The sequence below is a fragment of the Herpailurus yagouaroundi genome, unplaced genomic scaffold (assembly GCF_014898765.1).
Source record: "Herpailurus yagouaroundi ecotype Mexico unplaced genomic scaffold, PumYag 213, whole genome shotgun sequence".
Taxonomy (NCBI): Eukaryota; Metazoa; Chordata; class Mammalia; order Carnivora; family Felidae; genus Herpailurus; species Herpailurus yagouaroundi.
The window spans coordinates 5,581,700-5,596,366 of record NW_024412444.1 but is presented as its reverse complement, the minus strand read 5'-3'; the positions used below and the strand labels follow the sequence as shown (position 1 = coordinate 5,596,366).

Sequence of the window (14,667 nt, the reverse complement as noted above, 5' to 3'; positions counted from 1 at the left end):
TCTCCCTCTCTCTCTGCTCCTCCCCTGCCCATGCTCTGTCTCTCTATTCTCTCTCTGTCTCTCAAAAATAGAGAAATGTAAAAAAAATTTTTTTAAAGATGAACACCTTTCTCTACTGCTCTTCATTCTTTATAACTATTGCATAATATTCCATTGATTGAATATCTCAGAATTTTTTTGGTTATTCTATATTTTTATAAGCATGAAGATTGTTTCCAATTTATTTTTACTATTTCAACTGTGCATTTTACTTCAAAGATTTGTCAGGCTTTATCATGGAAAATAAAACCAAAGCAGAAATTTACATTTCAATTTACGGACATGTGTTAAATTAAGCCTATTGCATATAAGGCATAGGATTTTCTAGGCACTGTCTAGGATGTCGGAAATGACCACTTAGTGAATGGGCTTTCCTATGCTGTCTCGCCTTTATAAAATGCCTTGAATACTTGTTTTACTTCTTTCCCTCTGTCCCATAAGTTCCTATGGCAGACAGTGGAGACTGACTCACTCAGCAACCATTCTCAGCCTTTGTCCCCTTGTTTACCTTCCCTACAGAGCCCGGGAAAGTTGAATATTCACTTTCCAGTCTCCCACACAGCTAACCTGTCCAGGGACACAACAGCCATTTTGTGACTATGAGGCAAAGACCATAAGAACCAAAGAGATGTCTGTCCAGACGTCATCAAACTTTTATTGTTTAAGCTACTATAGGTCAAGCTCTCCATTTTCTGTGACCAAATACTTTACTAACTGATCCAGTCTCCAGGCTGCACATTTAAGACAATGAAAACAGAAACTTCTTTTACTGTCTAAGTAATTTGGAGCTCTCTTTCTGCAGCACCTGGTCAGAATTCCTCAGGTAATGGTGTGAAGTACCAATTCTGTGAGGCCGCTCTTGCCTGGGAGGATTTCACACAAGTCACAAAGTTTAGAAGGGCACACTATCCAATATTTGACAGATGGTGTGAAATGGAATGCAGTATGGAAGGTGCTGGTGCTGGTTAAGAACACGGATAGTTATGTACGACAGGAGAAAGCATAGCTCTACGCAAGAAAGCTTTCTGACAGTAGCTTTCGGTGCCTCCCAATAAGATCCAATTATATTGCCTTCCAGGGACAACTTGCAGTTTTTATCTTCACATGAATGTCCTGTCTGAGGTTGTAGAGGGTTATTCACAGAACCTTACTGGGTCAGAATATTGCTGTAACCATAAACTGATGGTAAAGAAGGTGCTTGGTCAATTTTCTTGGAAAAATCCAATTATCAGCAGGAGAAGACACACTAAAAGAAAGAAGAATTAGACAAAGATGAGAAGAAATGGAACATTAAGTTTTAAAGGTGTTCATCCATTTGCTGGGGGCCTCCTGAGTAGCAAGTAGGGTATGAGGGAAGCCACAGTTCATCAAAAACTCGTTCTGTACCAGAAACTAACTTGACAATATGTATTCTTCGTTTTTCCGGGGCTACTGTTGTGGTGTAATCAGCTCCTATACACAACTGTGTTCCCAGAAATGCTCTTCAGGGGTTCTTGGGACAAATGGCTCATCAGGCCAAGATAAATCCTAAAAGGAGAAGGGGAAAGAGGGGTTCATCAAAGGAAGTGGAGGAGGGGAATTGGGTCCCTTCAAACCTATAAACTGTTGAATGATGACGATGTATGAAAGTGAGCAAGCCACCAGCCCTGCCGTGGCTAACAGGTAGGAGGGACTTGGGCAGTGAAATTGGCAGAGCCTTACTCACAACAAGCTTTTGAAGTGTTCCTGTCATGCCAGACTCTGACTCCCTTCCCCTGGTGGCCTGTGATGCTGCAGGGGGAAGGTTTGGCTTGCTGAAGCAAAATACATGAGCTACCACTGGCACCCATTATGATGATCAGGGCTTTGTCCTATGGATGCTTTCTTTAATCCTCATTTGGCTTTCTGAGTATCGATGTGATGGAGAACACCTTAAAATGCCCATCACTGACATTTCTGTATTTGTCTTTCCAAAGCATGTGCTGGCCAAGGGAGACCCCTGTCACAGCCCTGGGAAAGTTGGGAAGGAGGAAGATAAACTTTAGAGAAAGGCAGATCTGAGTTCAAACCATGACTACTTTACATACCAAAAACCAGTGTGACCTTGGGCCTGCTGTTTAACCTCAGTTTTATCATCTATAAAATGAGGGGTTGGGGGATTGTGTCTCTACTTCAGGGGATTGTTAAGAGGATTAAATACACCAATGTAAATAATATACTTACTGAAGAGATGGGCACAGAGAACCAAATGTAATTGTTTTATTGTTACAATTATCATCATAATGTTTACTACTGTTTTCAGTGCCAAAATACGTGTTTCTCTCATCTTCTCTTGCCCATTCATTCATATATTCATTCACTTGGTAACATTGATGAGCCGTGTATGATGTTTTGGTGCAGCAAGTGATATAAAGAAAACTGGGACATGGTCTTCTTGGCACGGGGTCTGTAGACCTCAGAGAAGTAAGACACTGCTGGTCTTCCAACCCTAGTCCGTCCCTGTCTCATTCCACACTCTCCATGGCAACCACCACAAAGGCAGGTCTGAAATGCAAATGTGTCGTGCCTCTCCCCTGCTGAAATCCCAATCCCCTCATAAAATCCGAGTCTCTTTGCAATAACAGACTGTTTCTGTAAGGGCCAGATAGTGAATATGTTTGGCTTTGTGGACCAGGATCTATGTTGTCAGTATGCAATTCTACCATTGTAGTGTAAAAACAGGTATACATCCATGAATAGAGGTGACTGGATATGGCTGGATTCGGCCCGGGGCCCGTAGTTTTCTGATCCCTGCTAGATGGTCCCTGCCTACCTCTTGAACAGTCAGCTCCTTTCTTCCTAGCTTGCAGTGTCTGCTCCAGCTGTGCCAACTGCACAGCCCAAATGTGCATCACTTGCTCACTTGAGGCTCTTTCTTTGACTTGCTGCTGTCTCTACTTAGAACACTCTTCTTCTCCCTCTTACTTGGATAAATCTGGCATGCTCTCCTGATTTCTCCTTAGCTATCCATTTCTGCAGACAGCTGGTCCTCATGTCTCCTCCAATCCTCTGCAAACACATACCATATGTACCATAGAATATGTGCTATATTTTCCTCTAGTGTGTTCCAGTTACACAGTAAAACACTGTCAGAGTGCCTTTTCATTCAGTTGTCTGTATCTCCAGATAGACAGCAAGTTCCCTAGAGGTGGAGGAGAGAAATAGCTTTACTTAGTCAACAAGTATTTAGGGAGCACCTGCTTCATGCCAGGCCTTGTACAAGGTGGTAGAAATCCAGCAATAGACAAAGACAAGTGTATTACCTTTCCCCAAGGAAGTGGTCAAACAAAACACAAACAGGTGACTACATAATGCCAACAATGACAGATTTTAGAATATCTGCTCACATAAAAACAAGCAAACAAAGACAGGGAGTAATGGGGCCAGCTGGGGTGGGGGCTGAGGTCAGGAAGCCCACTCTGGATAATGTGGCCAAAGAAGACTTCCTCTTTACACAGTAGCTCAACTTATTTAGAGAGGGCTGGGGAGATGAGGGTGTGAAAAGCTTGAAGCTGAGAGGAATGAGATAAGGTGGGTCAGGAGGTACAATTCCTTTTAGTAAGGCAATCCTAGAGCACACTGCAGTGCCTGAAAAGTAATAGGCCCTTGGTCAGGGTTTGATAACTGTCTCAGTTGCATTCCCCCAAAGCAGGTCCTGAGACAAGAAATTTGGCTCACAAAGTTTACTTGAGAGGCGATGCCAGGAAGCACAATGATGAGACATTGTGGAGGGACGCCCACTATGGATATTAATGGGCAATGGGGACTCAATCCCAAAGGGAGCCTCTGAAAAACTATGCTGAACACACCTCAGAGATTCCCCACAGAGGTGGTTGTGCCCACCAGTTTCCATCCCAAATTGAAAATTGCAAGATGGCAGAGAATTCACTCGAAGGGACTTCCACCATGCCCCAGTCCCAAGGCTGAGCATATTCATGCCTCCTGAGAAAGTCCTCAGCAGTGAGGCTTGGGTGTTGGAGGGGGAAGCCTTTGGGGTGGCACAGATCAGACTGTTCCCGTGAAGCTGCACTGCAGGTGGCCTCTAGGGTGAGCTGAGGGGATATAGGCAAAGCATCAACCACCTCTGCTACAATAACTAAGTGAATAAATGAATGAAAGGGTGAATAATTGAAGTCGAGAAAAAAAGAGTGAAGTACTTACTATGCAGTAAGCCCAAGGTGAGTGATATGAAGTAACAGGAAATATGAACGAAGAAGGGTGAATCAATGAAAGAAGCCCAAGGCTCTTGCCCCAGGGAGCAAGGAAAGTCCCTTGGGAGCAGTGGTTTGCTGGAACTCAGCTGACTGTGCAGCTCTCTTTCCATTCAAGTTTGGAGGTATTAGGAGGGTGGCTTGGAATTGGCCATAATGGGAGTTTTACACCATGGAAATTGGCAAATCAAATACTAGATGCCATTGCTTTATGCCCTGGAGATCTGATTGTCAGCACACATAGCTCAGTGGCAATATGAATACCAACACTTGGTTTAAATTTTCCAATCCCTTTCATACTAGTGTCCTTACTCTCACTTATTCTTCCAAGGTATCCTTCGTGCCTGAGGTTGTGTATCAGGTCATGGAAGATGTCCCCTCCCTAACTTTTCTGCAGACCACAGGTCCCTATGAGAGCCATTAATCAGCCTGATTTCCTGTCCTCCTCCAACCTAGTGCTTTCAATTGTGCCTCACAAATTAACCAGAAGGATTAATAGCATCTTTCATTGATATTCCTTGTGTGATTCAATTAGTTCAAGGAGGGAACTGCTTGCCCTCTTTCCAGGGAACAAAACCTTTGGTATCATTAACTGTGCAAAGATATTCCTGCTATGGGTGATTTTGGTTTATGGATGCTTATTAAGCCAGAAAGTGCAAGGCAATCCTTCTGTCTCTTTCACCTGAATCTATTTCTAATCAGTCTGCATGCCAGGGAAATCTCTGCTGGTTAATTTTGTCCATTTAGAGAATAATTTTTTGTTGTTAGGAACAGAGCTGTAGATCATCCAAGACGGTAGTGAAATGAGAGTTCATTTCAGGAGATTTATTTCTGTCTCCTGAATTCAAGGGGAGTGAATGATTGGGCCGGTGGTTATGATATTGATTATCTTAGACTGTACCAGAGGGTGAGGTGTCTGCTTTGTTTGAGAATTGGAAGCTTGAGGGAAGATAGCAATACAGAGGTCTTGTAATTTCCCTTGGTTGGGTAAATGGACTTTTGCCCCAGGGTTATGACCCCAGTGTCTAGGAAGGTGAATAAGTAGGTTGCATTGCCAGAAAAAAATGCAGTGTTAGCTGAGGATGAACACACGGAGCCCAGGGTTCAGAGAAATGACACGTGTGCGTGTACACACACAAACTCCATGTTTTCATCTCTCTCATCAAGGTGCATGTAGTCACTGTAAAGTCAGGCTCAGATGGAAGTCTTTCTCTCAAGTCCCTTGCTCTCATCTCTTCCTGGCACCCCACATCCCCAGTCCTCTAATTCAGGCTCTTTCCTCTCCTCAGACTTGCAAGGCCCATGCCCACTTCTCATTCGATCATGGCCACATAACACAGTTTTCCCTCTTCCATCTCGCAGCATTAGTCTTGCAGAGTCAAGCATCTCCAAGACACAAACTTTCCTCTTGCTAATTTGTAATGGTCTCTCAGAGAAACCATTGTCAAGCTAAGGAAGTTTCTGTCTCTTTACATATTCCAAGAACCTCGTTCTAAAATTCTCCACCCTATCAAGGGTAAAAAGGAGGAAGGAAAGAGAGAGGGAGGGAGGGAGGGAGGGAAGGAAGGAAGGAAGGAAGGAAGGAAGGAAGGAAGGAAGGAAAGGAAGGAAGGAAGGAGAACAAAGAGAGTACAAACCATCCATTCTGCTTGGCTAGTGAGCTTGCCATTCTGTGCCCATGAGACCCTCAGAAGACATGGAGAGCCTCAGGCCACTAAAGCACCATGGTGCATTTCTGGGCAAACACTAGAACATTTGACAGTTATCTCCCACCCAGATGGCCAGAAATTGTTCTCCCTGCTGTTGTAGAGCTAAGCAGAAGAATGTTGACTCAGGGAGTCCACACACCAGGATTCTGGTTCCAACTCTAGCTGAGTTGGGGCAAGTGAACGTTCCTCTCGAGTTCTCTGTCTTCACGAGTGTAGTTCTAATAACAATAGTAATAAATAGTAATAGTAGCAGAGGAAGAAGGAGAAGGAGAAGACACTTCAATGTTTGTTGAGGGCTGTGAGCCCGGTGCTTTACATATGTTCTGTCAGCTGAAGCACACAAAGTCATGTGAGGTGAATAGTATTATTCTCAGCCTCTTTCACTGGGCAGTTGCCACGCTGACCTCACACTGTCCAGCTTTTCCTCTCTGGGGGTTTCACTTGAGAGGTTTTCTCTGCCCGGGGCACTCCCTTCCACTCCCCACCTCCTTTTTGCATGGCTTCCTCTCCATCCTCAGGGTCTTAGCTTACATGTGACTTTCCTCAGGTGTAACTCGTGTCTAGAAGAGCTTCTTCCCCACAAAACACATAACACAATTTGTATATTCTCTCTGTCTCCCCGATCCAGCAGTGGGCTCCCTAGTGGGCTTTCTTTGTCTTTTCTCCTTTTTAACTTTTTGTTCCCTACCAGCTGGCACCTAGCAAATGCACCATTAAACGTCTGCCGAATGAACCAATGGATTAGTCCTGATTTAGGAGAGGTAGGACCTGAGAGGTTTGGAAGTTAAATAACTTGCTCCATGTCAGACGGCTAGGAATTGGACTCAAACTCGGGTTCTGCCTGACTTCCAAAACCGCTCTGCCCAACCACCTAGGGAGAAGGGGCTGGGCAGACCTCTGGGAGGGGAACCCGTGAGAGCGTTTTCCGAATTCCCTCCCACTCTACATTTTTCTTCAACACCAAGGGAATTTTGACCCGCCAAAGAGCTTTCAGCCCCCTCTCCCCACTCTGTCTTGATGTATTCCAATTACGGAACTAGGCCCCTGGCTGATACACTCTAAAGGAGTTGATTTCACTCTCCCAAATATGGAATCAACCATGCCTGTAATACGTTATTCACTCAGCAGGATCTGACTCTCCCAGAGTTGTATAGACATTATCTGTTTAATCCTCACCAAACCCATGTGAATTTGATATTGGTCACACAGTATGATTTCCCTTTAATCAGTGACGAGTGGGGGGAAGGGAGAAAGTTAACCAGAAAGCCCATAGGTGTCATATTCAACTCAAATACAATGTGTTATGTTTTCAGAGCTCAATAGACATTAAAAGAAAAGATATTGGTATGTGTGGTTTTAACAGTCTGACGCTTTCCTTCTATGCATCTAACATTTTGAATAGTTAAATACATAATTACCATTCCATGTTAAGTTCATTACCTGGTAGTACTAATCATATCTTACTGTATATAAAGGACTTTAATGGAAGATGAAAATCCAAGGGTATTCCCTTATAACTATCAAGCACTGAAATTAACAGGACTTTAAGTCCCTTCAAGTCTAACTTGCTATTTGAAGCCATTATGCTATTCTGCGACATCTTTAATATAGAAATGGTAAGCTACACACACACACACACACACACACACACACACACACACACACCATTGTTGTTAATAGAAGGTCATATCACATATGTTAATTGCTGGGCCCAATACCTAGCCCATAGTAGGAACTTAATAATGGCAAGAATGGCCAATTCCTCCTGACCTTTATGTGTACTAGTGTTGATTACACACTTGGGACCCTTACCCCATCGAAGTGCATATATATAGCTTCCACATAAATCTCTGCATGAATTGAAAGGGGCTGCACATAAATACATATTCCATCTCATTGAATCTCTCAGTGACTCAAGAAGATACACAGGATGTCTTACAGGTGAGGAAGCTTGGACAAGGAGAGGCCTATCTCCATAGCCATACCACAGACCTCCAGGCTCTGTTACTCCACTCTTTCTTCTGGAAGAAGTCTTACCAAAAGCAATATTCTGACATGGCACAAAGGGCTGAGACATCCAGGATTATATAAAGCAACTTAGATTTAAGCACGGAGCAATTAATATCACTTCCTCCTTATTCCTACCGACAGTAAGAGCTGACAGAGAGCATTCGGTCCTGAGAAGTGAGCAGATGCATGCCACAGGAATAAAACTCATATTCCCTTCAGCTGTGGTGTTCCGTGTGTACGAGCCCCAGCTTGCAATGGGGGTTGCGGTAGCTTCTCAACGCCTCCTCAGATCCTATAGGCAAATTAGGAAGAGAAACAAAGCAAAACAGATCAGCATTTCTGGAGCACTTGGATGCTGGGTCTCTGGGGCCGATGGTCATGTAGATTTAGCTAGGGAGTAAGTCTAAATTTCCTATTTTATGGCCTGGAACATCTTACTAAGGAGCTCATCCACATCTATTTACAGTAATAGCTTTCATTAACATCTATTGAGTACTTATCCTGTGCCAGGATCTGTTTTAAATGCTTTACACAGATTAACACATATAAACATAGTTTTCTCCTACTACATCTACTGTTTCTTTTGGTCAAGTTGTTTCCATTTTTAAAATACTGGTTTTAAAAACTAATCACTTAAAACTGCCACACACAGAAACAAAAATGACCCACAAAATATTACTTTACCTTTGAAGATTTTATCATTAACCAGTCTTTTCCTATTAAAGTTAGACGGCCAACTCAGACCAACAGCCCTGATACTCTTTCGCCACCGAGTGAGACTGACATGGCAGGTGTTATGATGGATAATACTCACTTCGCCTTCTTCACTTTCTGAATAGACTTGGTGACATTGCCAGTTCCAGCAGCCTTCTTGTCCACAGCAACTTTCTGTTTTATATGATGAATCACAGAATGACCCAGTGGAGTTGTTATCAATGCTGTTTTACTGTTGAGGAAACCAAAGTATGGGGAAATGCAGCAACCCTTCCAAGGTCTCATTCCAGAGCCCATGCACTTAACCCTTAACAATAATTCTGTTTTCTGTGTAAAGTGGGCTAGCATTCCTAATGGGACCCCAGACCACCTAAAGAAGATGAATTCCAAAATGAAAATAAAATAAATGGGAGTATTACAACATGAGGCATTGTTAAGTGCCCTTGATTGACTTTCTTTGGAAATGAGCAGGAACTACTTTTGAATTTAGCCAAACTAAGCAAAGTTGAGCATTTGCTTCTCATCTTAGGCCATCCTTAACCTCCCAGATATATCTCTTCTTTCTTGAAGACTTCCCTGATTTCCTGCTCCTAATTTTTAGTGCCTAATTTCCACAGATCCATGTTCTACCCCAAGATGGACTATGACATTAATTGGTAACCAGTTGAACCTTTTAACAGTTGACATAGAGCAACTAACACAGAGTTTTAACAACAGGGAGGCTTTGAGGTTGACATATACTGAGATCTTGTGCTCTGAAATAGTGCATATTAGATACTCACCTACTCTCTCCCTCAGCCCTTTAGGTCTTAAATTCTGGGGCTCCTGGGTGGATCGGTCAGTTGAGCTACTGACTTCAGCTCAGGTCATGATCTTGCAGTTGGTGAATTCAGCCCCGCGTTGGACTCTGTGCTGACAGCTCAGAGCCTGGAGCCTGCTTCTTATTCTGTCTCTCTCTCTCTCTCTCTCTCTCTGCCCCTCCACTGCTCATGCTCTGTCTCTCTCTCCCTCTCAAAAATAAATAAACATTTAAAAAAAATTAAATTCTTACTATGGCTTAAAAAAAAAAAAACCTATATTACTCCAAAAGATAAAACATGTTTATTGCAGAAGTTACAGGCAAGCAAATTAAAGCAAGGAGACATCTCGAATTCTTCCCACCTGGAGATATCTGTCATTAATCCCTTAGTGTGTAATTTTCCAGATCCTTTGATGTGAGATTACATCTCTACTTTCTGAGGCACGACGGCTTGTTACACAGTCAAACACGGATATTTTCTCCTCGTGTTCAGTTTTTCTCCAAGCAAAGTTACACCAGTTTGCCGGACTAGTTTTTCAAACACCACCTCCGCGGTCCCCATCCTCCTCCTGGCTTCCATCTCCCAGCCTGAACCCAACACAATGCCACATTTCGGAAGAACGTAACCTCTCCCAATTCAGACACTGAACTCTGATTGATGTATTTCACTGGATTAGCATCATTCCAATGACTCTCTTCTTTCTTGCTTCTTTGTTCTCCACAGCTTTTTGCGATCTTTGCGTTTGCAACATGCGGTGGCTATTCCGGAGGCCTGCGGCTGAGTGTGGACTGTGCCAACAAGACGGAAAGTAACCTCAGCATTGACATAGCATTTGCCTACCCATTCAGGTAGGGAACGGCGACTCGTGCTCATAGAGAAGGCACCTTCTTCTTTCTGTGGTTTCTCAAAAGATAAGCAGTTTTCTAGAGACTTAGGGGTTAACAGAGAGGAGTCTGTCTGAGCCCACAGAACACCCGAACAAGTAAATGCCCACCTGCCACCCCACTCGGGGAGGATTTGTGAGTCCTACTGACTCTTCTCCAAAACATTGATACTGTTGGCCCAGTATTCGGAGCTGTCAGTAGGAGACCTCAGATACACAATTCCCTCCTCCCCATGCTTATTTCCTATCTTAAGTTCTTCCGAATTCTCTCTAGGATTAGTGTCACCTCTAATTTCATGTTGACTGTGCAATCTTGGTTGATAATGCCTTTAATAATATTAATATCTAATATTGCTTCCATCTGCCAGACACTATACTTAGCTGCTTACTTGGTTATCTCATTCAGTCCTTTTGAAGAGAGGACAATTACTATCAACGTTTACAAATGAGGAAAGTGAGGCACATACACATTTGCCCACATTCCTCAGCCAGTACATGGCAGTCAAGGTTGAGCCTCCCTGGGTTGAGCCCAGATCTCATATTTCTGTTGCTATACTTAAATTGCCCGAGATCATTCTTTCAATCTCTTTATAAATTCAGTCTGAAAGGTACCTTATATGTGTCTGGTAGATGACTAGACACCTACCAGGGCTTTTTCCACATTGGATATCTTGTGATTCTGACCCATATACCCAAGTGGATGAACTAAATTCAATTTTAAAATAATTTCTTTCTGTAAAACTCCCAAATACTTGGCACCAAATAACCAGTATTATTTTTTAAAACAACTTTCAGCACAATGTTTCGGAACACTCTCTTGTTCATTTCTATTTAACACACATTTATCGAGTAATCACCTTGTGCCAGACATGGTGCTGGCTCTGGAAGTACAGAGAAAAGTATAAATTGATGCCTGAAAACTCTTCTTAAATAGGATAGTACAGTGTTTTCCAAAGTCTTTCCCATGGGGCCCTAGATATTTAATATTTAATGAAGAAAAGAAGGAGGGAGGGAGAGAAAGGGTGAGGAATCATTTAAAAATTATGTGGTCAAATAAATTTAAGAAATACTTCTTAGCACTCTGCTTTTCTAATGCCCATTTCGAATCACCAAGAGAAATACAATGTTTCCCAAATACATTTGACCGCAGACACCTTTTCTCACTGAGCATCTCAGAGGATCTGTATATCATGGAACACATCCTTGTTATATTGATTTAGTGGACTTTCCCTAGCCTAAAACAAAAGTGCCTCAGCTTAGAGGCAATGAATCATGGGAAGTGGCATTGATACCAACATACCAAAGGGTTTTTAAAAGTAGAACTGATAAATGTTGCAAACACCTGTGCTCAAGTAGACACACTCCACACTAATAAGAGAGTGCAAGGCTCAGAAATACTAAGCACAGAACCCCTAGTAATTTGGTGTAAAGAGCTACACATGTGGGTAGAAATGAGGCTGAGTTGGGGGTATTTGACACTTGTAAGTTCTGGAGGAACTCCTTGGTTTATTAGGGAGAAAGGCGAAGCCACTGCACACTCACGGCTCAGTATGTGAGATCTAGGATAGGAGATCAGAATGGCTGGTTCTAGGAGTGGAGATAAGAACTACCAATGGCTGGGATCTAGCAGAGGAGAGAAGAAATGTCAATGGCTGCACAAGAGAGGTAGCATGCATAGTAACATTAGTCGTGAAATTGCACGGTCTGCATTGCCTTCTACAATGATTTCGTACCAAAAAAAAAGTGGTAGGAACAGATGACTTCAAGGTCCGTCGCTTAAGATTTGAACATCATTAGGTCACCAAACGTTGAACACAAGTCCTTCTGTCTCTCAAACTGGAAGAGAGTGATCAAGAGACCTGTTTAGACAGGAAAACAGGGCCTGGTTGTTTGGGCTTAGGAGGGTGGAGAGCAGGGTCATGTTTAATTTCATGCAATCCTTGGCTCAGTGTACAATTTGAAAAGACACTTGAAGCAAACAGTTTCCAGTATTGGGCTTAATTTTCTTCCCAAGACATATTACCCTGGCCCAATAAAAGGCAACTGAAGAAATTGGATAAAAATGTTTATTGCCACCTATGAGCACAGTGGCCCTCTTATTTGAGATGTTTTTACTTGGCTTTTGAAACAAAGATGACCAACCATTATTTTTTCAGTAGCAGAAACTTTTCTTCCAAACACTACCTTGCCCAAAAGCTCCGTATATAAAATGGACAGGAGTCCCTGAGAAAGTTGAAGCAGGTTAAGAAAGGGGCTTGAACCATCCAGCTGGTCCTCCTTAGCCTTCTCCCTGCCACACACACAGCCCATCCCCTGCTGCAGAATCTCTAGTATCTCCTTAGAACCCTAGTCCCCTACAGGCATTATAAAAACCCACTGTTCTAGAAGAAAGCCAGAAAGCTTTTCCCACTCTGTTTACCACATCTGTACAACATTTAGTGTCGACCAGTTAGGAATGGAGATTAGCCTACCCATCCCACAGAATGTCTTGCACTTTTGTCCCATCTGTGTCCATCTAGGAGATACACGTACCATTCCAGAGAGACCCTGTTTTACTAGAGCTGCAAGTTCATTCATACATTTAGATGCTATAAAATGTTATGCCATGATCTTCTCAGGGAAGATGTCAATAGTGAGTGAACACATCTAGAATTTATACAGATTATTTTGACGTCATTTGTTTCAGAAGAAATTGGGTTAGCAAGGTGCTAATGATATAAATCATTAAAAGAGTTATTTTCTCCTAAAACTTTACAAGCCAATGCCAATGATTTGACCATAATCTTAGAAATAAAAGGAGAGATTCAGCAGCTTCTAACTTTTCAGTTTATTGCAAACACAAAGAAGACAATGAACTCTAAGGCCAAGTCTGTAAATGACAGAGCAAAAAAAGCTACTTCACTTACTTATCAGATTATCAGATGTGGGATGAAGTCAATTTAGAAAATGCTAGATAGGGGCGCCTGGGTGGCTCAGTCAGTTAAGCATCCAACTCTTGGTTTTGGCTCAGGTCATGATCTCACGGTTTGTGAGATCAAGCACAGCATTGGGCTCTGCACTGACAGCATGGAGCCTGCTTGGAATTCTTTCTCTCTCTCTCTCTCTCTCTCTCTCTCTCTCTCAAAAAAAAAAATGCTAGATAATTTACAAAAGTATTCACGTGCTGCTTCTGTTAAATATGCCAAAGTATGTGACTCCTTTTACCACCACATGTACATATTTTTGATTCACATCAGAAGGAATTTATATTCAGCCATATATCCTTTTACTATCATCCAACCTTCCTTTTGATTCATGATTAAAATGAGCAAGTAATAGCTATTTTCTCATCTACTATATGTGCTAGTTTGGTAAAACAACAACAACAACAACAATTTATTTGCTAATTTGGGAGGGGGGTCTGGATTTAAAATTTCTTGTACTTTCTTTATACACAGAAGTGTGAAGTAGAGTTTTTTATTAGAAGGAATTTAATATATTTGCAGAAAGTGTAGTCAAAGAATGCTAATCAACACTCTGCATGGATACCTGATGCATGTCAAATGAAAGATAAAGGAGGTTAGAAGAGAGACTTTGGGGGCTATGGGAGAAAAGGTTTTCATGGCAAAGATGAGTTCTGATGGGTCTGAGTGATGAATGAATAAATATGCAAATACGTATCTCAAGCCCATAATGCACCAAACACTGCTGGCCACCTTCATGTATATCCTGTAATCATTACACCAACCCGGTGAGGTAAGTTACCATTACATTGCTTGAGAAGACTGAATGGAGAGAAATTTGGTCAGCATCACACAGAAAATCAATTGCAAATTTTTGGATTTCATATGATCTTCTAATGTGAATAAAAACTGAAGATAACAATGTTCAGACTGTTTGAAGCGTGGTGAGTAGAGCAAAAAATATGACAGAGAAAAGTGATAGAGATGGAAAGGTAGTTTTGGGCAAGATTTTAGAACACGTTGAATTTCTAAGGAATTGAATTAGGGAGAAGGAGTTAACGATGATAAAAAGAGAATAATAAGGAAAATGATTTTGAAGCAGAGAATATAGATTTGAATTTGAACATGCATTTTGAGGTGTTTTCTATCCAGGAGTCTTGTGCTAAAAGCCCCATCTAAGGAGAGAGAGGTGAAGCCTGATTGGGGTTCTAAAGAGTCATCTTCATGCAGTGAAACAAAAGTCCTGGGAGAAGGGAGGTCACCAAGAGAGATGTAGGACCAGGAGCACAGGGCTCAGGCGTGGGGGATGCCCACGCTTATAACAAATGAAGGAGGGGCGCC

General features: G+C 42.3%; 1 protein-coding gene and 1 long non-coding RNA gene across 4 annotated transcripts in view; one reads left to right on the top strand and one right to left on the bottom strand.

Annotated features, from left to right (window-relative positions):
• Nucleotides 1–14,667, top strand: part of SYNPR (synaptoporin) — a 318,541-nt gene that overhangs the window by 186,660 nt on the left and 117,214 nt on the right. For all 3 annotated transcript variants that reach the window (XM_040454545.1, XM_040454546.1, XM_040454547.1), the window contains one exon: nt 10,225–10,349. In XM_040454545.1, the coding sequence (XP_040310479.1) occupies nt 10,225–10,349 (125 nt within the window). The remainder of the gene's footprint in view (nt 1–10,224; nt 10,350–14,667) is intronic.
• Nucleotides 765–9,323, bottom strand: LOC121016774 (uncharacterized). The gene is made up of 3 exons (XR_005784446.1): nt 8,802–9,323; nt 8,123–8,279; nt 765–3,199 (listed from the first exon to the last, which is right to left on the bottom strand). It is a non-coding gene; the product is annotated as an uncharacterized LOC121016774 (long non-coding RNA).